Source organism: Falco biarmicus, chromosome 6 (genome assembly GCF_023638135.1).
Source record: "Falco biarmicus isolate bFalBia1 chromosome 6, bFalBia1.pri, whole genome shotgun sequence".
Classification (NCBI taxonomy): Eukaryota; Metazoa; Chordata; class Aves; order Falconiformes; family Falconidae; genus Falco; species Falco biarmicus.
The window spans coordinates 11,999,897-12,026,183 of record NC_079293.1 but is presented as its reverse complement, the minus strand read 5'-3'; the positions used below and the strand labels follow the sequence as shown (position 1 = coordinate 12,026,183).

At 35.3% G+C, this 26,287-nt stretch overlaps 1 protein-coding gene across 47 annotated transcripts in view; it reads left to right on the top strand.

Annotated features, from left to right (window-relative positions):
* The window catches only part of RIMS1 (regulating synaptic membrane exocytosis 1), a 335,801-nt gene that overhangs the window by 204,680 nt on the left and 104,834 nt on the right, over positions 1 to 26,287 (top strand). For 17 of the 47 annotated variants that reach the window (XR_008822449.1, XM_056342347.1, XM_056342344.1 and 14 more), the window contains 8 exons: positions 4,497 to 4,650; positions 6,633 to 6,758; positions 10,756 to 10,818; positions 14,211 to 14,288; positions 14,628 to 14,741; positions 15,201 to 15,290; positions 20,754 to 20,837; positions 26,157 to 26,234. Coding sequence is in view for 46 of the 47 variants with exons in the window: in XM_056342347.1 (XP_056198322.1) it covers positions 4,497 to 4,650; positions 6,633 to 6,758; positions 10,756 to 10,818; positions 14,211 to 14,288; positions 14,628 to 14,741; positions 15,201 to 15,290; positions 20,754 to 20,837; positions 26,157 to 26,234 (787 nt within the window). In the remaining variant the exon portion in view is untranslated. Of the gene's footprint in view, positions 1 to 4,493; positions 4,651 to 6,632; positions 6,759 to 10,755; positions 10,819 to 14,210; positions 14,289 to 14,627; positions 14,742 to 15,200; positions 15,291 to 20,753; positions 20,838 to 26,156; positions 26,235 to 26,287 lie in introns of all 47 variants that reach the window. The other 30 variants (XM_056342371.1, XM_056342380.1, XM_056342366.1 and 27 more) reach the window with 8 other exon arrangements.

Below are 26,287 nucleotides of genomic sequence, written 5' to 3'. Positions count from 1 at the left end.
TGCAAAATGTAGAAGTGCAAAAGTTCATTTGATCACCACCGTAAGCTAAAAAAGGAATGACAAAAATATTTTGGCTAATTCAACTAATACTGGAAATCCTTAAAGATTTCAAATCTTTTACCAACTACTAAGGCAAATACAGTATTAGCATTTAGTAATAACAGAGAAAGCTATTTTACTAGAGGGTTCAGCAGCTTCAGAAGACCACTGCTTGTCAATGGAAGACTGCTACATCAAAAATAATGGCACTTTGATAACTTCAGGAATATTTTAAGAATAGTATTTTCCCCCTGTCATACGACAAATGTGCCTTATCTTTCATATAATTGTACTGTCCTCATTTGTTAGTAGTATCTAGCAGTGATATATAAATATATTTTTAAATCAGCTCATAGAACTGTTAATAAAAGGAGTTTATATCAACAGCTAAAGTAACTTAACTTCAGTTTGAAGCTCAGCTTTAACAGAATTGATTTTTGACAGGTTTTTGTGGTATGCCCACATCTATTTACAGGAAGAAATTATTATTTTAAATCTCTTAGCCTCTCCTCATATGAGACATGGTCTAGTCTCTTTATTATCTTTGTGATCCTGATCTGGACTCATACAAGTAACTCCATGTCTGTCTTGTACTGGGGAGCTCATTACTCCAGGTGTGGCCTCACCAATGCTAAGTATATGGGAAGGATCAGTAAAGGGTTTAATAAAAACAGAATATGTTTTGAGGCCAAATTTTTTAACCTAAACATGATTAACTTTCTTAATTAAAAGAAAAAAAAAAAAACCAAGCTGATATACAGGTGGCAATATCCCAAAGGGTATTTTTAATGAGCTGTATTGCTTATGCTATGGGTAACTCTTCAGGACAATTTATTTTTCTATCACATATAGTCTGTATAAATGATTGCATTGTACTTACCTTCCTACTGTAGCAGCACGGTTACATCAACACAACACCTTTTTGTTGTCTATATTGTCCTAAAAAAAAAGAAAAAGAGAGAGAAAAAGAGTTCTGGTATCAAACATTTGCTAGAACCATTTTCATCATCATCCAGCTTCCATTTCATGTCTCACCTGACAGTTTCCCATGAGCAACTGAGAAACTTCTTGTGCATAAACTGCCATAAGCTTGATTGCTGCTGTCATGCTGGTCCACACAAAAAATTACTCTGCACACTCTGGAGAGCACAGAGCCTTTGTATTTGAGGATGGTTCTGAGGAAGTGTTGCTGTCACTGTCATGGTCACTATGGAAATATGGATGTGATATGACCAACTTGACAATACTTGAGCCAATACTTAGGATAACTGTGAACTGCTGTTTCTCTGTTTGTTCTGTAAACTTTGTGTACCACAATGCACAAGTTTGAGATATTCCCTGGATAGCTTGGCTATGAGGAATATATAAGATAATGTCATCTTTCTAAACATTTTTAAGAGTACAAGGTAACACTAGGTGTATTTTTTTAAGCAGACTAGAGATCCTCTTGAAATATTTTTTAAACTGAAAATTATATTTTATTTTTAATATTTAATATTTAAATTCTATGCATTTTGGTGCAGCTGCCTAAAGCTGGGAAAGAAGTTTTGGATTTATTTGATTTTAATGTTGAATAAATGTTAACTAGTGTTCCTTCTGATAGACGTGACAGTATTTTATCTAAATCAAGCTTTTTTGGAAAATGAAATATCTTTTAGCACATACAACTTTGATTTAGTTATCCCTTGGGAAATTGAACACATCCAGCTTTTGTCATGTGTAGTCTTTTTTCTTCCTCTGACAAAACCCCAGACATTTCCTGCAGCAACCTTAGTATGTGAGATGAAGGAATCTGCATTGAAGTCCTGACTGAGCCCCTTTTTTGCTTCAAAATTTGCACCTGGTCCTTGTCATGAGATCAAAGAGATCCTCATGTTTCTTTCTGATTTTATTACACAAATCTGAAACACTTTTGTGGCAGGTAAGGTACTCCAGCACCACAGTACATCAAAACCTGCGAAACATAGGAGTCTTTCTTCGTGAAAAGGCTGATAAACCTTTCATGCATGCTATCAACTTTTATAGGCCTATTTTGCAGTCAGTACTCACTACAGCTTTGCTATTAAAAATATTAAGTGGCAAGCATTTGTGGTTTCTGTAGCTACTCGTGAGCTCTCTTTTGTAGCTACAAGCGAGCTCTCCAAAAGGTGTTTTTTTTTCTGTTTCCTCTCTGGTTTTCAAACAATAGCCCCTACCCTTCCCAAACTTGAGTAATGTCACATTTTAAATATGACATTACATTAATTAATTTTATTTGACTTGTCTAACTCAGTGTTGTTTGAGAATAGTGTACACATGCACTTAACATTATAGTCCCTGGGTTGCTTCTGAGCTACGTGATATATTCTTATTACAAGTGCTTTTCTTTGGGCCCAAGGCTGCACTTTAAGATCTAGCAATACTTGTAGTACTTCTTGTTTCCCTGATTTATGAATCTCATCCCACCCCTCTGCTTCAAGAAATGGAAGAATTATTTCCCGTGTTCTCACACCAGCAGCTATACTATGAAGTAGAAGACACAAAAGTTGGACAAAACGATAGCAGAACTTGCAAAGGTCTTTCTGCATATGTTTTCTAGCTGACAGTAATTAGAAAGTCTGTAGTAAAAGTGTCTTATCATTTTTTTGTCAACACTGTCTCCCTCCTATCTGCCTTCCCTATCACATTCATAATGGTAAATATATTAAACATGAACTTATTGAAGCCAATGTTTTTTTTTATTTACTGAAGTTGCTGGATAGCTGTTGTAAGGCTGAAAGCTACTGTAGGATATTACAGCAGCTAGGTGCTCTTCTGTTATCTTTGAATAACTTTTTCCAGTTTGTTCAGTACTGTATAAAAGGCGGACAGAGTTCTGGAGGCTGTGATGTAAGCTGTATAATCAGGGAAAACCATCTTAGAGTTGCTGGGATGATAAAATGCATTATCTAGTAGGTCCTTGTTCTTGTTTTTGTGTTACTAAGATGAATCTGTTCTATGGTGGAAGAAATTTTTATTTTAGGATTACTTATCAATGTTTTAACAAAGTGTTTTCCTCCAGATCTAATCATGAGAGAATGCATTTAGCTAAGTTACATGTCCATTAGGATACATTGGTAAACTGATGCACAGTTTGGGAAAAAAAGCGTGAACGCTTCCTTGACATTTGTGATCAGGGTTCAGACTTGCAGCTAAACAGGTTGTTAAATGTCGTTGAATAAATGACCAAGCCTAATACAGACTCTGTATATGGATTTTTGCACTTTTAAGATGGCTATAACAATTTGGTAGAAGATCAGAGAGGAACTACAATAATTATACAAATTATACAAAATATGAAAAAAACCTCAAACTTGAAACTCTGTAACAAGATCCTTAAAAAGTGCAACTTAATACAATTGGTGACTGATTGACTAAATCATAGCCTTTTCTTGCATGGAAAGATTTCTGGTACAGGCTGCTTTTTTAAATGAACAAACACATTATAGGAACTATGCTAGACAAATTCAGAGAAGCAGCAAAATTATTATTTTGGAATCTAAACAATAATTTGTAAAGTCATTAATGGACGAGTTAAGGGATGACCTTTTCTGTCATTAAGGGATTTTCTGTTGAGGGATACTTGTAATTTCAATATCTACAAGTGAGCAGCTGAAGTCTGAGCAAATTTCCTTAGGCTCTTTTGGAAAGATAACAGGCACCTTTTGAAAGCTGTTTATCTTATTGAGTTTCATTGTCTGTTTTAGAATGGGATTCAAAGTGTACAAGGCAAACAGTGTGCTACACGCAAAAAGACACAGGAATATCAGTGCTTTACAATGTACTAACATTCTGCTATTTTTTTTTCTTTTTTTTTTAATCCTATGTGAAAATGAATATGAGAAATTTTGCAGCTCATTCATAGTATTTGGAAAAAATGTTCTGCACAGTATGCAACACCCAATGTTCTGTACACTCTAAATGCTCGTAAATTTTTAAAGTAGGTGGTTTTGTCCATGTTCAGTAAGAGAACATCTTTGTATTTAGAGAGAGTTAGAAGAATGCTTTACATATATGAGCAGTCCTGGATCAGGCTGTGCTGTGGTACACAAGCATGCCTTCTCCGCTTGTTAGATAACGTAATCGTGTATTGCTTGGATTCCTTTCATATGTTTGCTACTGTATGACAACTTAGAAGTACAAGTTACTCTGCGTACTCTTCCCCAAGTCAGAAAATTATTTTGGTTCTTTCCTCCATATCTACCAGTACATAATGAAAATCGTGTCAGTTTCTCTGTCTCTGTACATGTAGACATTTAAAGGTAATGCTCGTAATTTATCCTGGCTGCATGATATGTTGGGATGTATAACAGCTGAATGATGACTTGAGAGTTGTGTAACTGTTTAGCTGTATGGTTCTGGGAGGAGTAACCATCTGAATTCTTTCCAAACCCGTACTTTCACTCTCTAATTTCCTTTTGTTGCCCTCTTGCCAGTAGGTTATAGATCTAGTACTAGAGAAAGTAAATCTACGACACTTACTGTGCCAGAACAGCAAAGAACAACACATCATCGTTCACGATCTGTATCTCCTCACCGTGGCGACGATCAGGGCAGGACCCGTTCACGTTTACCAAATGTGCCATTACAGAGGTAGGCGTCACAAGTTAGTGAAAGACTAGCTGGTTTCAAGTTTGTATCATCTGTCATTATTAACTTTTCTTCAGCAATTTTTCACAATCTTAAAACTTTTTTTTATGTCTGAGTTTTAATAGTGTAGTATTTGAACTTGATGTATGCTTTTATTAATTATTCAAGAGCACTCATAGGATGAATCATAACTCTAAGACTTACCTCTTCTTACTGATACCTCCTCTGTGTTTCATCACTTGTGTACCATAACCAATAGGTAGGTTTTTCAGTCAGTGGCTGAATCTTTTATGAAGCCACCTAAGTATATTTGTAGGATATAAGTAGTGGCATGTACAAATTGTATAATAACTATGAATGAACTAATTTTGAAGTACCAGCAAGTTGAAATTATCATTTGCACTTCAAATGTGACATTTCTAATGGAAGAAGTAAAAAACACTTCACAGAATCAGATAGTGATTTATAAAGCTCTGTTTTCTGCATTTACTGCTTTTAATAGACAACCTATTAATAGGAGAATCCTTTTTGAACTTTTCATTTGCATGCTTTATGCTTTTTTTGAATAGTGTTGTATAGACTGTTTAAGCACAAAACTTGACCCACTTCATTTTGTTTGTTTTATTGTGCAGGGCAATAAGTTTCTTTTGCAGCTTGTTGTGGAACCCTAAAAATCAGCCAGTTTTTCCCAGTTTTCCTTTCCTCCAGTTTCTAAGAAGATTTGTTCTTGAATTACTGCAAGAGCTTGAAGTGTTGCACTAGCAGCAGCTTTATTGCCCATTAGCTGTAGTAGTTTGCTGAAAATCTACACTTGTTAGCTGAATTTTGTGTACAAAATTCTGTGCTACAGTACTGTCCTTAACCATCTCTGTCTGATTTTTTGGAGTTCCATCACTGGTCATTTAGCACCAGACACCTGTGATGCTTCAAAATGATGCTATATTCTGGAAAACCAGCTTCTCATTTGAGAATCCTCATGATCTTGCTTCTTCCTTTCCATCCTCTGTGCCATATATACTGTTCTTGTGTGTTGAAATTTTGTGTGCTTCTTAAGACCCTGCATGCATCCCCCCCTGTTACATCAGTTCTTACAGGTGAAGCTATTTCACTACTCAGCAAATCACTTGCCATTGCATTTCTCAGTAATGCATCCTTAACAGACAGAAGGCTATGGTTGTACATAAAATACGGCAGCACTGATTCTTTTTTTTTTTTATAGTATAGAGAATGAGAGCTCCTCATTCTGCCTTCGCAAACAATTGTGTATGTGCTTTTGTTGCATCTTTCTATCTACAAGCACGATGTACAAATGAATTATTTCATAGTCAATTGCACCCATCCTTTCATTTTATACTTTGAAAAACTAATGCTTCTTGTTCCAATGGCAGTTTTTAAACTAAAGGAAGAATCTGCCCTTTAAGTAGTAGTTTCTTTTCTTGTTCTTTTCCATGCGAAGAGAGCTTTAAATTACTGTTATGGAGGTCAGAGCTTACCTGCATTCATAAAAGTTATACCTCTTTTATATAATACTTAGGTTTAGATTGATAAAATACGCTGCAAGTTCCCATGTCCTGTCACAGAATTTCTTAAAGAATACTTGGAGATACCTGCAAAAAGTTGACAGCCCAAAATCAGCCCTTTAGAAATCTGGCTATGAATCTACAAATGCATAAAACTTAATTTCATGTGAGCTATCACCAGTTCTTGTGTTATCCCAGTTATTCTTTAAGTACAGGCTTTGAAGATGCCATTACTGAATCTATCAGTGTACACAGAAACAGGCATTTACTTCTAAATATGATAGAAATGGCTGCTTTCTATACTTTGAGGTGGTTTTTGTTAATCTTAGGATCCAATATTTTTTTAGAAGTCATATATTAACGCTTAAATGATTAAAAACTTCCTTCAACCAACTTGTACTGTAATCCATTAAGCTGTGTCATTTATGAGAAAGCAAGTTTATCATACGTGTTTCTGCCTTTCAGGAGTTTAGATGAAATTCATCAAATGAGAAGATCACGTTCTCCAACTAGACACCATGATGCCTCCAGAATTCCAGTTGATTACAGATCCAGAGACATGGATAGTCAGTATTTGTCTGATCAAGAAAGGTACATTGTCAGCCTGAACCTGGAAAAAAGTTTAGAAATGTCTTTGTCAGTTTGCCTAATTTTCAAGTGTTTGGTAGAAACATGACTATCAGTAATGGGGAAGGGAGAGAAATCATCCTAACTGACAAATCTAGTGTCATGGTTAAATTATCTATACCTCCTTTTTTCTTGGTAAAACTGCACTAGGTTGATAGTAATACCAAGTATCTAGACTAAGTTCTTCAGTTTGTCCTAGAGTATTTGGCTGATTGTTTCATGGATGAAGCCCAGAGATTTTTCCTAGAAAACCATAAATCTACATGTATGCAGTAGCTATTCTTGTAACTCAGAATTTTATCTGTTTTGGCAACCAGCAAAATACCAGGCATGCATTCCTATTAGTTGGAAGTTGCATATGTTATGATTTGCATTATAGGTTTGGATATCTATATATGTAGTCTCACAACATCTTATGCAACCTTCTGGTGAACTTGGTACAGTACCCAAGCATAGCAAGGATAGTTGTGGTGCTTGTAATTAGCAAAAATCTCCAATCTTAGATGTGTGACATGTACACGTCTCTCCCTGGAATATGTGCAGTGGATACACTACTCCGAGAATGCTTGGTCTCTCTCCTAGTAGGCATTTTTTTCAGGTATCTTGGAATATATTCTAATAAAATGGAAGAAAGTGAGAATTCCGTTTAGTTTATAGCTGAAAGAAAGTTTAAAAAGGTGTTTCAGTTCAGTATTTGGGAAACACAATGATGACAGTCAGATAGGTTATCAGTGCTTGTGAATTGTTTGTTTACTCCAAAAAAAAATTATATAACCAAACTATAATGGCAAACTTTTACAATTAATATAAGATCAACTGGCCTGAAAACCTTTCCAAATGTAAATTCAATACAGAACAGACATTTCATAGTGGTCTTGAAAATGTGTAAGAATAAATTATAAACATTTCTGGAACTCTTTATCCAGTTTGCACGGAAATTGAATAACAGATGGATTTTGTGGTTAAACTAATTCATTTTTTTATATGATCTTGCCTATTTTTCTTTTTTGTTGTGGTAACATACATATGGGAATTAAGGAGTTATTTGGAACATTTTAAAATTCAACCTTATAGGCAAGAAGTATATACAGAATTGTCTTAAGTTGGATTGGTGTACTGAATTTCCTTTCAGAGGTGAATTGACATGCTTTTTAAATCTAGTAGTCAGATTTATAATTAAGCTAATTCAAGTAATTTCCACTTGTTGCAAATGTTTCATGTTTCTATTTATTCACTATGAGTAGTGTTTCCTGAAGATGTTTATTGAAGCAATTTCTTATTCAGCTGATCTGAAGAGGAAGAGATATTAAAAAGTATCTTTTGTCAGTAGAAATAGATATAGTCAGTTAACTGTCCAGAAAATTTTCTTCCAGTAACGCCTCAAACCATGATATAAATGATGATAGATACATGAATTGTGCTTGAAGAGCAGGGCTTGCATTGAGGCTTTCTTGGAGATGAGCCATCAGACCAGAGCTACAGCAGCAATGGACTGCTAGATTTTTTCAGAGAAGTAAGACACAGTCTTCAGGTTTTTTTAATGTTCAGAAAACACTTTTCAGAAGTTTAAAGGTCAGACATGAAGGATGTATGTGGCTTATCTGCAGGATTTAAAGATGGGTCCATGTACTTACTCTCCTTGAGTAATAATCTTGTCTGCAGTGGTCTCCTTTTTCCTCTCTTCATCTGTCCCCCGGATTTCTTCAGTTGTGGAGAGAGTTTTCACTGTCTTTCAGTACGTAAGAGCAGCATTATAGGGAAGATCAAAACCAGTTTTTTTTGAGGAAGATAATCACATCCAAGGATTTTAAAAAAATCTTTATGCAGTACGATATGTTAGTATCAGTAGTATTATAAGTATTTTGTGGTGTTCGTTTACTGAACCCTTCATCTAAACAAGTACATTCAGGCAGATGCCTAACATAGACTTGGCTTGAAAGGTGAGTAATTACCTGATAGTTACATGGCAGAAATTACAGTTGCTGATTACTTTTCATCATTTTCTCAATGATCTGTTATTGGTCCCAAATTAATATCAAATATTCTGAATAGAGCTTTGTAAAAATAGTTATTATAGCCTCTTACTAAACCATCTGGTGTGATAAATTTCCAGTGGAACTGAATTGTCCACTTTACCTTTTTTATGTGTATTTACATATATATACACACACGTGTGTGTGTGTGTGTATGTATAAACATCTGTTAGGATAAGTGTTTTACTAGGAAATCAGGAAAGCTAGTTAACCAGTATACTTTGCTCTGAATTTAGGAACATCATCCAATTTTCAAGGGCATGTCCCTTTCAATTTATTTTGTTTCTTTTATTCCAAATTAAAATCTATTAATGTAAGTACTAAAATACTCACGTTAGAAAACACTTATTTTAGAATAAAAATACTGATTCTAGATGTCTCTGAACCAGACAATTTATTATAGAGCTGTGAGTATTGTCTTACATTACCAGTATACTGATACTGTGATAGATTCTTTTGCTTTGTTTTTTTAACTTGAAGGTTTCATGGTGGATTTGCTATTTTATACCCCTTTTCTGGATGAATTTTGTATTATTGTTTGCCGTGAGCCAATTACAATAGATACTCTTTGGCTTAGGAAAGGTAGAGTAAATTTTAACGAAGTACTCTGTGATTTAATGTAGGCTTTTCATCTACTTCTCGACTCTTAAGAAAATGGTAACTTTTTTCCTAAAATGCATGTTTATTTGTAATTTGGAAACCTACATGTAAATTCTGTCAGTCCTCTGAGCTTATGAATGGAAATTTTGCTTTAAAAAAAATAATCAGTTCAATTTTAATACATTTTGTTGCATCAAAATTAGGCTAGTGGCTCCAGATGTAAAGCTGAATCTCACACGACTCACAAGCCATTATTTCAAGGTCCCCAGTGTAGAATTTTAGATAAATACTACCTATACTGCATCAATTAAATGGGTCATTTTATAATGGCATGAAGCACAAAATATTGAAAAACTTCTGCTTTATCTATTTTGTAATGTTTTCTCTCTTTGTTGCCATAGTATGTCATATGATTCCCTGCTGCTTTTGAAATAGCATGTTTACATGAAGCTTAGCTGTAATTTCCCTTTTACAATAATTAGCTGGTTTGGAGCTTGGTCATTCTGATTGTGTTGAAGGGCATAAAACTACAAGATTAATCCTAGGGATATTTCATATCATAGTCATATTTACCATAGGCATAAATATGTGTTAATTTTACCATCTCGCTGGCTGTAGCATGTGTTTGGTTACAGTAAATGAAAAATAGAATGGGCAGCTGATTTTCTCAGTTGAAAACAGTAAGAAGCAAAAAGTGTGATGGCTGATAAGCATTTTTTTTATTTCTTTAGGATTGCATTACAAAATACTGTCAAGAATTATGAGTCAGAATTTATATACGGCCAAACATAATACTTCCCATGAACATATCTTTTTGTTTTTCCCAAATGGGTGACCGGTTACTTTTACCATAAACCGATCTGCAGTAGCAAACCCTTCCTGCTTTTTCACGTATGTTTTTGTGGCCTAGGAAAAAAAAAACCAAACACCCAGACAACCAAACAACAAGCATAATTATATTTTCCTACAATATTTCTTCATTAATTAATTCATGAGAAAGGAGGTTATTAGAGAAATGTAGCTGGTTTATGGATTCCTTTTGCCATGAAGAACTCTGAAAGAGTACTTCTGAATTTTAAAAGGCGAAATCCCACAAAATTAGGTGCCACGCTAAAAGGAATATGTTTAAAATATATTTATCACAGGCATTTTTGGGCTCATACTCTTTGAGAAGTGCAGTCTGGGTTTGAACATTATCAGACTATCTATCTGGGTGGAAGCTTCTTGTTTCTTTTTATGTTTTCATTTGCATATCATTGGCATAACCCATGTCATCTAATGCTTCATAATTATATCTGTTTCACTCACCACCCATCCTGTCTGTGCAGTGAGCTTCTTATGCTGCCCAGAGCAAAACGAGGAAGAAGTGCAGAGTGCCTACATACCATCAGGTAAATACAGGAATTCGGTAATCACGAACACATCTGGTTAGTTGTTTATACTTTGTGTGCCCGACTTTTTCCATACTGGTATTTTGTCCCAGTAAGTAAAGAACTTCCTAGTACATTGTGGTTCTTTTTTCTTCATTTTAGTTCAGATTGAGATATGTATATATGTTTGTGAACTTCAGGAGTAAGGATTAAAGCAGTTGAAGAAAGTCTGATTTTGCAGTTGTATTTTGTGGTAGATTTTCTGTCTAGTCAAAGAAGTCCTGATCTCCCAATGCATGATAGTGTTATAGTTTCACACAATCATTTTTAATTGTTTTTATATTTTCTTTTATTTGCAGTTTTATGTTTATATTATAGCCACACACAAGCCAACAATCTTTACTTGTTATGACACCTAATCTCATGCTAATTTTCATCATTTGCAGGGGAAAGAACAGTGATTAATGAGGGCTCACTGGGAACCCCAGATTTGAGTGGTCTCACATTACTTGTTTTTGCATCTATAAATTGTGCTATAAATTAGATCCAGACATAATATACTTTGTAGTTTGGGCTTATCTTCAATCTTCAATAATCTTTTATTCCAAAGCTTAGAGCTTCCTGTCTCAACTCTTCCCGATGTTGGGAAACTAAGTGGGACTGAAATATCTTTATCTAACCAATCTAATTCTGCACCCTTTATTTTTTTCACCACATCTGTTAACCTTGTTAAAAATACTTGTCAAATTGTGTAGAAGGTCTTCCATTTGGAATCAGTAAAAATATAAGTTGAAGTTGAAGTAGTTAACCATTCAACGACTTCAACCAATTAGTTAACCTTTTTCTGTTCGAGATCTGGCTGTTGCTAAGAGTTTTGTATCAATGCTGTATGTTTAAAACCATCAAACTTCTAAAACCATGTTGTCTAACATACTTATTCATTTACTTGGTGTAAGATAGGTTTTCCCCTGTAGGGTAGGGTTTTTTCTAATATGCCTTTGGTTGCTTTAATTCTCTTCATCTAATTAGAAACAGCATCAAAGATGCTGTGATAGGGTTCTGTTATAAGTCATAATACTATAAAAATATAAAGGTAAAATAATAAATATGAAAGCTGTCGAAACAAACCTGTGCATCAATGAAGTTGTTAAAATTTAAGTTTTTATTATCAGTAGAAAGAGGTTTTATTCTCATACCTCAGTTCAAAGAAGCTTTTTCCTCAACACTGTAGGTTTTAAAATGTAATCGTTTATTTCACTCCCTCTTGTTTTATGTCTGTTTATTGCCACATAATAGCATTTTTTCCTGCTTCCTTCCTATGGCCTTTCTCTTTCTGCTGCATTTGCTATGGCTTCACCCTCCCTCATTGCCCCCAGCCCTGTGCTTTATCCTTTCCCTCTTAAAGATTATAATTTTCTTCAGAATTCTTCAATGAAAACGCCTAAATTCTCACTTAATTCACAAAGTAAATATTGTAATATGAACTTCTGATGCACTTTGCCAAACCACTATATTTTTCTAATATTTTTACAAATCTACTGACCAGCTAAAAATTGTGCATGTGCAGCAGTAAATAAGGTAAGAACTACACTGATTTCAGACAGGATGGCCCTTTCTTGTCATTTTCCTTGTTATAACTATTACTGTGATTTTTTGTAATCAAGAAAAATAACATATTCACCCCTTTACAGTAACAGTAGTGGTATACTGTAAAAAAAATAATGGTACTTTTAATAATGTATTGAAGGTGAATATAGGGGCAATAGAAGACAATGGATTGATTTTTAATTTTTCTCTGAGACTTATGTAGCCTAATCCAAGGTTGAGTATTACCCAGTAAATTGCCAATATCCTTCCTTGACTGAATAGTCTCAAAAACCCTTTCAACAAAAAACTGGTCTGTGCATTGGTTGTCATCTTTTGTCCTTTCTCATTTGTAGTGGGCTGAGAGGGTTTTATCCTTATTTTCTAAACATCTTAACTGAATAATGTTAATTGTTAAGACAGCTTCAGCTTAAACTTGGAAAGAAATTATAAGGGTTTCATGTTAAATGAAAGAAATATTAATAGCAGTAGTCCAAGCTACAAAGTTGTTATATGATTACTTTAATACACCAGTTTAGAATAATACTAGTCCTAGCTGCCCATGCTGTCGATCTGTATGCAATTGTTGACTAATAGCAGAAACAGTGGGAGGACGTGTACCTATGCCATAGACCATGGGTTCTCACATTCCATGTCTTAGGTCACACCCACTTTGGTTGGTAATATCTGCTTGGTAATATCTGGACAACCGTTCCTTTATTCCAACTTTGCAACATCACAGTGACCTCTGGTACAGAAGTGAGCAGTGATGACCACTAAACGTGTACAAGAAGGGTCAAAGCCCCTCTGTTAAATCCCTCAGGGTTTTAAAAACACTAGGGTTTCCAGGCAGGATTTCGTAACTGTGAGTGACACAGTTGTGTTTGTATTGTTGATCTGCTGTGCGCGGGTCCAAGCCTTAACAGGAATCAAAATGTCGTATTAGGACAGACTGTTCTTGAAGCTGCAAAATCCTCAAGGCCACTGGTCCTTCTGCTAATAACACTGCAGCTGTGTCATGTGGAAAATTGTTAGAACTTGATTATTAACCTTTAACCATTAAATGGCCATGATTCCCATTCAGCAGCCACTGTCTGCCTTTAAATTTCTCCCTTGTTCCTTGGGTAGAGCTGGATAATAAAGAAAAAAATTCCTGTTTTAAAATCTCATGTATTCTAAGTGATGATATTCAACAGTTGTCATGTAGCATCTCAGAGTGCTGCTGTACTGGCTGATGTAGTAGATCTCCTAGGTTTTTTAATCAGCTTATTATTATTAGCATGTAATTAATGTTAGATTTTGAAGCTGATACACGACGTCCAAAAGACATTAAAAAATACCAGATGCTAATACATCTATAATTAAGTTTTTGATACTATATATATCACTGTTTTAGCAAGGTTTTCGTGCTTAGCTGCTGAAGAGGTAAAGTCTCTGTAGATTTAAGGCATCAGTAAGAGAAATAAAGAGCATATTTAATAGCAGTCTAATCCTTACAACAGACTGTATATTTTGATGGGGTATCTCTATAAAAGGAATTTAGATTACTTTCATTACAAGGAAAAAAATCTGAATTGTACCAGTATTGTCACAAGTTCATGCACTGTATTAACAAAAATGAAAATATAAAAATGTGTCACCCACATAGCTGTCACAGTAGTTGAGAAAAACATATAATGAGAAATCTACTCATACAGTTATTAAACATACATAGAATGTTATGCATTTATTTTATGTTCTGGTCAGTGTTGCCTTGCCTTTACTTGTGCTTTTATTTCTGGCATGTTTTTGTGTTGTTCTGTTTTCTTTTCTGTTCCACCACATTCAAGAAGTTCCGTTAGGCACTATAAAACATTACCACCCAAGATGCCTTTACTAGAAAATGCTACTCATTGGAATCTATACAGGTAAGAAGTGTTTAGAGTCCCTTTTAAGTAGTTAGTTCCTTTAAAAAAAAAAAAAAAAAAAAAAAGTCTTGCCTTGTTAAATAAAAAAAAAAGTTTCATACACTTTTATAACCAAAAGATAAGAGATCTAATCCTAAAATAGCTTCACTTAACTGTTTAAATTAACCTCTACATTACATAAAAAACCCCAACCAAACCACTTTGCATTAGGTAGAGTTGTCTTAACTGTTAAAATCATGTTACATGTTTTGCTTTGTTACATTCTTCGGTTTATATACAAGATTTTGGTTACATGTCAAATTTATTTTCATTTTGTTTAAATAATTTTCATTTACAAAGCTCAACTCTTCCTGCATGTGCTAAGACCAAATCTGTGATTAGACAGGATATTTCACTCCTTCGTGATTGCCTTAATTCACAAATACTGAAATTTGGAGATGATCAGCTGGTTAGGTAAGAAAATGAGAATTAATCCCCCATCCTGTTTGAGTCTAATATGGATTTTCAGAATAAATAAGCTTCACTGTAATATGATTTCACATATTATATGCAGTGTATCACATCCTTTTATGTTAGCTTAAGATTTACTGCTGTTAATAAGGATTTAGATTTATTGTCTGATATTTCTCATTCCACTTTCTTACAAGTGGATGTTGTTCTGTCTCATTCAGTTTTAAACATTTCAATGATGTTAGCAAAAAAATTTCTAGCAGCCTTTTGTTTGCTTTTATTTTCTGAACAAATCTTGGCACTGTCATCCAGTCAGCTCTTTTATTTTTTCCTTACTTAAATCATTGTGATTCTACATTTTCTGTAAAGAGAGCATTATTTTATGAGTTAATATCTAACATTGTATTCCTTTGTTTTCTTTTTCTTTCTCTTCTACCATTGGATGCAATGCACTGGCACTAGTGAACTACAGCCCTCCCTTGACAGGGCTAGGAGTGCTAGTACCAACTGCTTGAGACCAGATACTAGTTTGCATTCACCAGAACGAGAAAGGTATAAAATAAAAACTTATAAATTTCTTGTCATCTGTGCTGGTGATCTTTATCAGTTTTGGTTTTCTTCATAAGAGTTCTCTATGTTTTTGTACATTCATGTCTGCTTTGGTATTTGTAGACATTTTTGCTCCTATGTCATGTAAATTGTGTGTTGGAGTTTATAACCGCTTCTGGCTTCTTTCTCTGTTTTAGTTCAAGCTGATGTCATTGTTTACAAAAGTCCTCAGTATGCTGATAATAGCATTGCAGCGTAAAGTATTTTGACAAAGTACCACTTGGTTGTTAATCTTCATCATCATTTGCTAAAAAGTATTATGTTTGTTTCTTGTCTATTCTGTGGATTGCTGATAAGGCTGTGACATAATTTATAAATTATGACAAAACTGTCATATTTGAAACCAAAACTGTAGTTTATATAGTGATGTATTTTCTACAAAACAGCCAAACTTCATTGCTTTCTTAAATCTAATCTGCTGCATCTACTTTTACAATTACAAGGCAAATCACTGCATTGTTTTTTTCACTCTGTGACATTCTGTTAAGGCTCACATAACTCTTAAGAAGACATGTTTGCAATTGAAATGAAATATTGTTGTGTCACATACGTTGTGCAGGCATTTTATGGATGCTTTCTGAATTTTTAATATTGCAATAGCTTGGTTCAGAACCTTAGATGAACCAAATACTACTGGTATGTTTGACAGATATTTGAACTGTACCATTTTAGAGTGAGATTTGAGCTTCACTAAAGGCAATAATAGGCTTTCATTGAATGGGAGTATGGTCGAATATACGATTTCATCTGCACAATACGTATTTAACTAGTGTGGCAGTTAATAATGCAAAGTTGTTCTGTCAGTCAACGCATAGTGTGGTGGTTAGTAACAGTTGTATCATTTTCGTTACTGTGGGAAAGGACCTGTGAAGAAAGGCAATAAGAATGTACTTTTCTCTTTATTATAAGGTTTCTCCTGATTTTTTTGGTAAAATTTCCCCTTCCTGCCTCCACACTTCCTACTGCTCCTTGATTGGAACTTTGCTCTTCTCAAGTTGCGCCCTTGTGGCAGAGGAGTGACTAATGTTCTGCTGAGACGGCTCTATACTAGTTCTTTCCTTTTTAAGATTGCGCTGAAGATATCCTAGATAACATATAAATGGCTATTAAAAAACAGAAAAAAAATATGATGGAAATAAGGCCACTCAGAATGAAATACAGGATATCATTCTAGATTAAAAAAAATAGCATCATATTAATAACTTGGTGTGTAGATATACGCAGCTGTTTTGATTGACAAGTGGCTATTTAATGTAGTAATGTATGGACAAGAGCAGTATGTTTTGTACTTTTATTTCAAGACACCACCCATCAAGTAGAATATTCAATGAAACAGTAACAGGCAACTATAAACTATCTAATTAAAATATTTTTACTCAAAACTACGTCTGTCACTGATGTTAACTAGTTCTACTATGGTTTTATAATTCATGTCCAGCAACCTCTGTCCAATAGGCACTGCACAGGGTCTGCAGCATTTTTCATGAACTCCTTGTAAAGGAAAGTGTTTAGTCTGTGTTAGTGGCTTCTGCTGCTACTAAACACTTGATTTTGCCAAATGATCTGTGGGTCTGATCCAAAAAAATTGTCCATCACTATGAAATTTTTACTGCTTTGCTCTTAGAAGTCCAAAATAGGTGCTTTTGACTTGGGATCCTTCATGGGGGTGTAGAAAAGCTTTTTTTTTTTTTTAGGAAATGAGTATAAAATTTTCCATGATGGTTCAGTTGAAAATAATAAGATCTGTGTGGCTCTGACAGAGGATTTAGGACATTTTTAAATTTTTTTTACTTATGACATTGATTATTTTTTTCCAATACAGTCCAGGTTTTGAAGGATTCTATTACATTTAATTTATAAAAACCACCAAATCAATCTTTTTGTTTTGGGGGAAGCTAATTTTAGAAGACTTAATTCGCCACTGTTGAATGTGTTTGCTTACACTTCAACATGAGGTTAGTGATCAGATGCATGTAATGATAGAGGACCTTTAGTTTGAAGAACACAGAATTAAGTTCAAGATGTGTAGAAAAAATTTTGTTTCTGTGCTGGACAAGACAAGAATAGGGGACTTAAAATAGTTAAACAGTAGGAAAGCTTTTCTGAAAGCAAATATAATGAAACACTGTAATAGATGATATGGAAAAGGTTATTGTGACTTCATTACTGGAGACTGTCTGAGATTAGACAAACATCCGTCAGATGTAGAGTTGGTCCTGCTTGTAGCAAAGAGAAACACTATATGGTTTTGTGAAGTCAAATCTATACAGAACCACTTTATTATCACTATACTTGAGGGACCTATGCTGAAGGTATTGTTAGTTATTTTCATGGTGTTTCTTCTCCCCCCTCACCACCCCTGCATGGAATTGTAGATTTTATTTAAAAAATTACACTTTTAGTCCTCAAAATACAGACTTCTAAATAGGGTATTGTATATTTTCTTCAACACAATTATGAGTATACTCACCTATGGAAAATTATTTCTACTTATTCATCCCCAACCTTTTGTCTCAGAGGGTATAAATTAGTTTGTATTTGAGATCAAGAGTGAAAGTGGTCCACGAGCTTTTTTTAACAAAATGGTATTAGCTGTGTGTAACTGGTGGAGAGCAGAGCCCTCTCTGTGTGTCGGTGATTTGTTGGAAATGGTTTTGATCCTTAAATGCTATACAACTTCATTCATGTAATTTGGAATTTTCAGAGTAGTTACTGGTTTTTAAGCTGCTGCTTTGCCAGTAAAAGTCATTTTGTTGACTCACATGTAGCAGCAGAAAAATGCTTTCAGCAGTATATATGAATTTGGGATGCATAAGTCTTGTTAATTGCACTAAACCAAAACAACAACAAAAAAGACATTATTTTTCTCTTGCTATAAGCTTCATCATTTGAGCAAGGAAAGTCCGTGTAACTTGACTTGCAAACTGACCTTGCCCTGACACAAGCCTGCCAACGTTTTTTTGGTAAATGGAATGATTTGGTGTAGAACTTAATCCTTCATATATTTCTCTTGGGCGCGGTATAGAGTAGGATACTTAAAATATCCAGTCCTTAATAATACATTATACAGTTGCGCCATACCTGCCTTTTTTTTCCTCTCCTCCCACCCCCCATCCCCCTTTATTCCAAGCTGGTGGTGGTTTGTTTTTTTTCCAAAATGAGTGTGTTGTTGAAGTTCTTGTCAAGATCTCTGAGGCACATTAGTTTATAATATAGTCATAAATATCCTCTAATGCCATTGAAAATGTTTTTGCAGCTCCTACTTCCTTTAGTATTTTTTGATTGTCCTTTTGACTATGTTTCAAAATTTCTGGGTTTTTTCTTTGTAAATTGGGTACCATTTCTTTAGAATGGATACATTTGTTTGTGACTCCCAGCCTCCCATCAGGACAGCACATAGGCATGAGATTTAAGTGCAGTGTGTGAACTGATTCAGCAACAGTTTCTCATTATAATAACATCTTCCCCAGACTGAATTAGGATTGCAGCCAGTGATGGTTTCTTAGTTATATGCAGTCTGGCTTTTATTTACCTTCTAAGCTTCTTATGTTGCAAGCAGTTGTTGCATTAGCAGTTAGCGCAAGAGCAGTTCTATGGATTGCTACTGCTTGTATGCTTTGGTCCTCAGAGGTTAGCTAGTAGAGATCTGAGCAAATAAAACAAAGGAACACAGCCCAGGGATTAATTCATGTACAACAGGGTCAGCATATCCGTGAAATGTGGCTCAGCAGCTGTGTTAGATTTGTCCTGAGGTACTTCACTGCAGTAGGAATCAAAACATTTCAAAGGTCTTCAGGATACTGGCTATCATCTGCTCACTACCACCTAAATAAGATACAAAGCTGAATGCTTACATGTTACTTAGTCATAAACAGGTAACAGAAGCTGAAGCTGTCACTTCATCTAGTTGAGACCTGTCCTGATTTCAATTTGATTTTTCTAAGGTTTTATATTAAGTCTGAAGCGTTAGGTGTTTATATTGCATGCCTTTAACAGTTATGTTGAGTATCACCATTTACATTTGAAATAATGTACAGCAAAATAGCTGTTTGCATTAGTTATGCAACATATTTTGTTTCCAGTTCTTTTCAACCATCTAAAGGAATAGATTATTGCATGTTTGTCTGTGTTGTACTGTGTTTCATGGTCATTCAACATTCAGTGAAAGAGAGCATGTTCTCAAAGTTCATACTGCATGACCTAGGTAATTCTGTCAAATGCTGTTTAATATTTGTAGTGGATATCAGCATATTAAGGGCTTTGACTGGGTGCACTGATGCATTAACATTTTCTTTAACTCTTGCTTTGGAGAGAAAAAGAAACTAAGTACTAATAACCTATTTGCCTTTGAAACTTCTGAAAGATCTACCTAACTGTTCAAGTGATGCTAATCTCCTTGAAACCTTTGTTATTTGCATGTTCCATAAATCAAACCCTTTTCCTTATTACATGGACTGGAAGGATGCCTCAGAAAGTGAAATATTAGATAATTGTGCAGAGGTTATGAAAACACTTTCCTGTTTGTAAATAAATCAGTATATTTTGATTTTGTAAATTGTTATAAATACACTTGTAGTATTACAACCACATAACATCCCAACAAAATAAGCAATGACAGTGTATAGTATAGTATATATAATTCTAAATTAAATTACCTTTTTCAAGAAAAAAATCATGAGACACCAATTTTCATTCACAATTCAGGTCCTTTTTGTTAAGTTTAATTTTACAACATAATCTGCTGACATGTACTGCAGGGATACGGAGAAATGAACAGAAGAGGAGGCTGTCTGCATACACTTTCAATTATATGAAAAAATAACTGCCTCTGTACTTGTACACAAATGTGTATAAATTAGTTGGAGCTAATCAATTTACCTTTACTCTCTTGCTGTGTTCCAGAAAAGGGTCACTTTATGCCTTAGAATTTGTCTTTTAATTCATAGTCCTACATTTTTACTGAGAATGCATTTTTCAGTGCAAAGAACTAGGAGAGATAGGCTGTACAAAATACCAGCCCGTAGTCGACAGAAAATGACCATCGTATGGTCTTTGAAAAGCTCTTCTAGTTTGGAATTATGACTTCCTATGCAAATGACAGGCTTTTTAGATAGTCTAGCATTTGAGAGTATTTGAAAACTTAATGGTACACTATGTAAAAGACTTATATTGGTCTAAATTCTGCAACTTTTGGCATACATTCTCTTTGTTTCAGCTGTAATGTTTCTGAAGTAAGCAGCCATAAGAATCATATACTTGGGGAATAAAAAACTGCTAGAAAAAATAATTAAATGACACACTTTCATTACTTTTTGGGGTATTTTTCCAGTCCCAAATCCCGTATATTTAATTTTATCACAAACTAAATATCCTATTTTTTTCCTGTTTTATTGAACGGGCAAACAGGGGTAGATGGTCCCCCTCCCTAGAGAGGAGACGACCTACTAGTCCCAGGATTCATATCCAGCATGCATCTCCGGAGGATGACAGGTACTAGTCAGCTCCTCCCAGTTGAAAAGTGGCTTCCTGCATCTTGCACTCTCAGAAGAGTATACCAAAATTTAAAAGTTTGCGTATATGTAGACAGAGATTTACAACCTCCAGAAGCCCAAAAAAATAAAACAGCAGCTTAGATATCATCTCTGCATTTTGTTGAACTGTTATAAAGCACCTAGGAATTAAAGTTTTTTCAAGTTTTCTGTTTGCCTGAATGGTCACATGCCGTAAAAAAGATGTCTAGTACAACAAAATGTCATCTGTGTTAATATTGCTTAGTCTGTTTTTACCTACTTCTGTAAATATTGGTGGTGTTTTCACTGTGTGCGTTATAGTATGACAAATATTTGTTGTAGAGCCTCTTCTTGTCTAGGTGTTCATTTTTATTTTTATTGAATTTTTTGTCCTTCTTTTAACAAACTTTTCCTAAGGGGAAAAAAAAAAGCACAAACTGATATTTTGGAACTCTTGCTAATATTGCTAGTTGATATATGTAAAAATTGGCACTATTTGTAAATTCTGTCCAAATCAGGATGGTCTCCATGGAGCAGGTTTTCCTAACAAGGTAGGTTTTGGTTAAAAACACCAGGGCTTTAAATAATTTTTTTTTGCTGAATACCACCTATGATTAATAGAAGCGCCTTTATTTTTTTTCTTGTCATGAACATTCTATTCAAATCAGTTTTGGTATTCCATTGCTTTGGCAGTTGTATTTTTTTTTTTCAAGATAGAGCTAGGTTTTCTTTAAACAAACATTATAATTTCTATTGAGATGCAAATTAAAAATTCTCCCTTCAAATTTTATCTGTTACAGTAAGATGGTTCATGTAAATAATCCATGTGTAAATTCTTTACAAAGTTGTACTTAAAACTGTTAAGACTGGTATATGGTTAAAACTCAGTTACTACAGTGCTAGTACTTACCTTCTGCTGAAGTCTACCCACAGCGCTTAAATTTGTACTGTAATTTGTCTTGTTTGCTTGATACTGGGCGTATTCCACTAAAACAAGGTGGGAAGAGTGCATTTGGATAGCATTTCTATTTGAGTAAGACAGCATTATAACATTAGGTTTGTGAAACATTTTTTCAGAATTGTCCCCCCTTACAGATAGTGCATTTCTAGAATTTTTGCCAACACATCTTTTTGATGGGACAGCTATAAATAGTTTACAAATGTACTTTGTATTGTTTAGGCATTTTTAAGTAATTTTGCTTCCCTTTTTTCAAGTCAATGGAAAGACTGGCTTTGACTTCAGTGGATCAGGCCTGATAAAATCATTGAAGTGATTAGAATTAATTCATAATCATATCCCATATCAGTGAAATGAGGTTTTCATCTAAATACTGCCATTCTTAATGCAGAATTGTAAGCCTTTTGATATCAGCTAAGTTTTGTGGAGAATGAAATCATCTACTACCTGTTACCAAACGTGTTACAGTAAAGCATCTGTAGGATATAGAATCTGTGGAAAAGATTTTGAGTCAGAGAAACAGCAGCCTAATTTCCTTAGTGAAATCTTGTGCTTGGAAGTCTTGCAGGTAAACTGGTCACTCAAATCCCATTGATGCAGTCAGTAATCAACCTAGAAGGAGTTTAGGCTAACCTCAGTCTTGATGACTGGTTGTAGCCTCCCAGATTAAGAAAAGGTTGTAGAATGTTGGTGTGGTGGGTTGAACTTGGCTGGATGCCATGTGCCCACCAAAGCCGCTCTCTCACTCCCCCACCTTAACTGGACAGAGGAGAGAAAAAATATGACAAAAGGCTCGTGAGTCGAAATAAGGACAGGGAGATCACTCAGCAATTACCGTCATGGGCAAAACAGACTTAGGAAAATTAGTTTATTACCAATCAGATCTAAGTAGGATCATGAGAAAATAAAAATAAAACTTAAAAATACCTTCCCCCTACCCGTCCCTTCTTCCCATTCACTTTACTCCCAGATTCTCCACTTCCTCCCTCCCAGTGGTGCAGAGGGTACAGAAAATGGGGGCTGCTGTCAGTTCATCTCATGTTGGTTCTGCCACTCCTTCCTCCTCAAGGGGAGGACTCCGCACACTCTTCCCCTGCTCCAGCATGGAGTCCTTCCCATGGGCTGCAGCTCTTCACGAACTGCTCCAGCCTGGGCTCCCTCCCACAGGGTCACAAGCCCTGCCAGCAAACCTGCTCCAGCCTGGGCTCCTCTCTGCAGGGGCCACAGGTCCTGCCAGGACCCTGCTCCAGCACAGGCTTCCCTCGGGTCACAGCCTCCTTCAGGCACATCCACCTGCTCTGGCATGGGGTCCCCACGGGCTGCAGGTGGATACCTGCTCCACCGTTAACCTCCACGGGCTGCAGGGTACAGCCTGCTCCACCATGGACCTCCACGGGCTGCAGGGTACAGCCTGCTCCACCATGGGCTGCACCACGGGCTGCAGGGGAATCAGCTCCAGCGCCTGGAGCAGCCGCTCCCCCTCCTTCTGCACTGGCCTGGGGTCTGCAGAGCTGCTGCACTAACATATTTTCACTCCTCTTTCCCTCTGCAGTTTCTGTTGCACAGGTGGGGTTTTTTTCCCTTCTTAAATGTGTTATCCCAGAGGCGCTACCACAGTTGCTGATGGGCTTGGCCTTGGCCAGCAGTGGGTTCATCTTGGAGCTGGCTGCAGGGGACATGGGGGAAGCTTCTAGCAGCTTCTCACAGAAGCCACCCCTGTAGACACACCATCCCCACCCCCACTCCCACCCCACACTGTATCAGAACCTTGCCATGCAAACCAAATGCAATTTGGCTCTTTGCATTGCATGCCCAGTACAAGATAATAGCCCACAATGTCTGCAGAGTATCAGTGAGGGCATCAAAGGTGCTTTACCTTTGTATTCTACTCTAAGTTTGCATTAATTCTGATCATTTCCCATAGCTTTGGCAGTTAGCCAGCACCACTCAGTTGTATAATATATGGGTTATTTAGTATGTATTTGTATCAATTTGATAACTAATGAGGTGGATGTTAGGGAATGAAGGATCAGCAGCAGTAACTAACTTCTTATGACCACTTTCAAATCATATTTTCACAGCTTAATTGACTTTGACAGATTTTATCTTACTCTTCGTTTGAGTACATTTGAGATTTATCTTACAATTTGCATATAGGGTGCAATCAAGAAGATCCATTTCTGAATGCATTTCTTAAACACAAGCTATGCATTATTTCTAATTTTGATAATTTAAATTCAGGTTTTGCAACATTGTATTTATTGATAATGATTCATAGCATGAATTTTAGTAAAGCTTTTTGCAAGATTGTTGTTATTCTGGAATTCATTCACTTGCCGTATCAGAAAAAGTGACTTCTTGATGTACCTTGACAAGATGAGAGATGGGTTATATGTTATTTCAGTGTTAATAATTAACAAGTGTTTGGCTAGTATCATGTATTTCCTTAAGACATTTTAAAGAATCATTTTTGGTTTGAATTTGATAGCTTCATTGCTGGGAGGTTTTTTGGTTTTTATATAGAAATTTGAGTTAGGAAGTCTGTCTAAAGTGAAAGACATTTTGGTAACTGGAGGACTGCGAAACTGTGAAATTGTAAGTGATGGTAAAAACAAGGAGAACGAAAGCTGAGCATTTAAAGGTAGATGGGAATTGTGTTCAGACTGTTCTTTTTGAGAAGTCTGCATATAATTTCAACATATAACCAAGGCTGGATAAAATAAGCCTTTTAAAAAAAATTATTTCTCATAGACTTTCAGTTAAGAGAAGTAGCTTTTGGTGGCCCAGTAGTCATCCTGAAGCCAGCTGTTGAGAAAATGGCCTTCTGGTACTTTCACGAATACAACCCGAAGTATGTTGTGCACTGCCAGTGGCAGACTGATTTGGTCCAGACGATCCTTTTACATCATTCCAGCAACACTATATGACTTGATCAGGGAGGCAGTTTTGCAAGACATGAATTGAAGTGCTAGGAATGAGTGTGAGAAGCTACCAAGCCTTCAGAGTAGTTGTGAACTCCCAGCTCACAAACCATGTACATCCAGCATTTCAGAAATGTTCAGGAAAATTCAGGAAGTATTGAACATAACATACGTGATGGCTTTAAGGCTACATAAGTGAACAGAGTCACTGCAAACTGCTAAGGTCTCTTGTACAAGCCAGTAATAAACAATTTTAAATGTTAGACCCTGAATTTTATAAAAATGTTATTTTGTCACTTTAGGAATAGTAATTTTTAATTTTGGTATGAATATTATCATATTTCTGTGTATAGATTTTGTTTACACTCAATGGTGATAAATATTTGAGACATGGGTCTTTGGAACATGAACGGTGAATAGCTTGTCTTTATATAAAGTAATATATATATAGTGCTTGTCTGTATACATAACAGGGCCTTATTGGTCAGTGGTTTGGTGTGACAGTTGGTAGAACTGTGACCTTAAAGAGAAATCTAACATTTTCTCACCCTAATGGAGGTATAGATGCAAATTTATTACATTTAGATTACTAGTTGACTGCAAATTTTGCTTAGTTTTCTCTTTAAAAGCCAAATTTGATATTTAGGGGAAAAAAATCTTACATTGATACACCTTATCAGGATTATTTTTTTTACCATATATTCCGTTAAAAAATTAATAATATACCAGCAAGCTGATAATATTTATGCTAAACTGAAAGCTGTGAACAAAATCTGAGATTCTTAAACAGTATCAGCAGAAATAAAAATAATATACAAATTAACAAATATTCTGAATATCTTTTTCTTTTAAAAAAGTTGAGGCAGTTATTCTACTCCGCTATTGGATTGTTGTTAATTGTTACTGTAGCAGACTGGCTGGCAACAGAATACGAAGTTTTCATCAAAATATATGAAATGATGAAATTTACTTGCATTTTCAGGATAATTTGACAATATAATGACAAAATAGACATTTTTCAAATTCCTAAGGGAAGTTGTTCTGTATAGGTTTATATGCTAATCTAATGAACAGTAGTATAGATTAATTCTCGAGGATAACAGCCACTGTTGAGCCTCAGTGCTGCTGTTCAGCATGTAGAGTAGAAGGGTTTTTAAAATATTTTTGTGGCTTTCATTCTTTACTTTATTGCATCTTAGATTGTTGATATTATATCTAAAAAAAATAACATTTCCTTAAAGTGCATGGATTAAATCAATAGAAGGGGAAATGAGAAATATAGCCTTTCTCAGCAGATAGTGCCTTAGTATTTTTGGTTTGTATATTTGACTGCATGTCTCCACCTTCACTGCATGTGACCATCTCTCTGTTTCTGCTCATTCTGTCCAAATCCATATCCATGTTTCCAAATTTTGTGAAGAACAAGGACGCTGGATTCTTGCATTCCAAAACAGGACAGTGTAGACCACCTAAGTGCTAAACCTGGAGCAGCACAGAGGTATCTGTATTTACTCAAATCCTAGTTCCAGTTAAATTAGGTATTGGTTATAG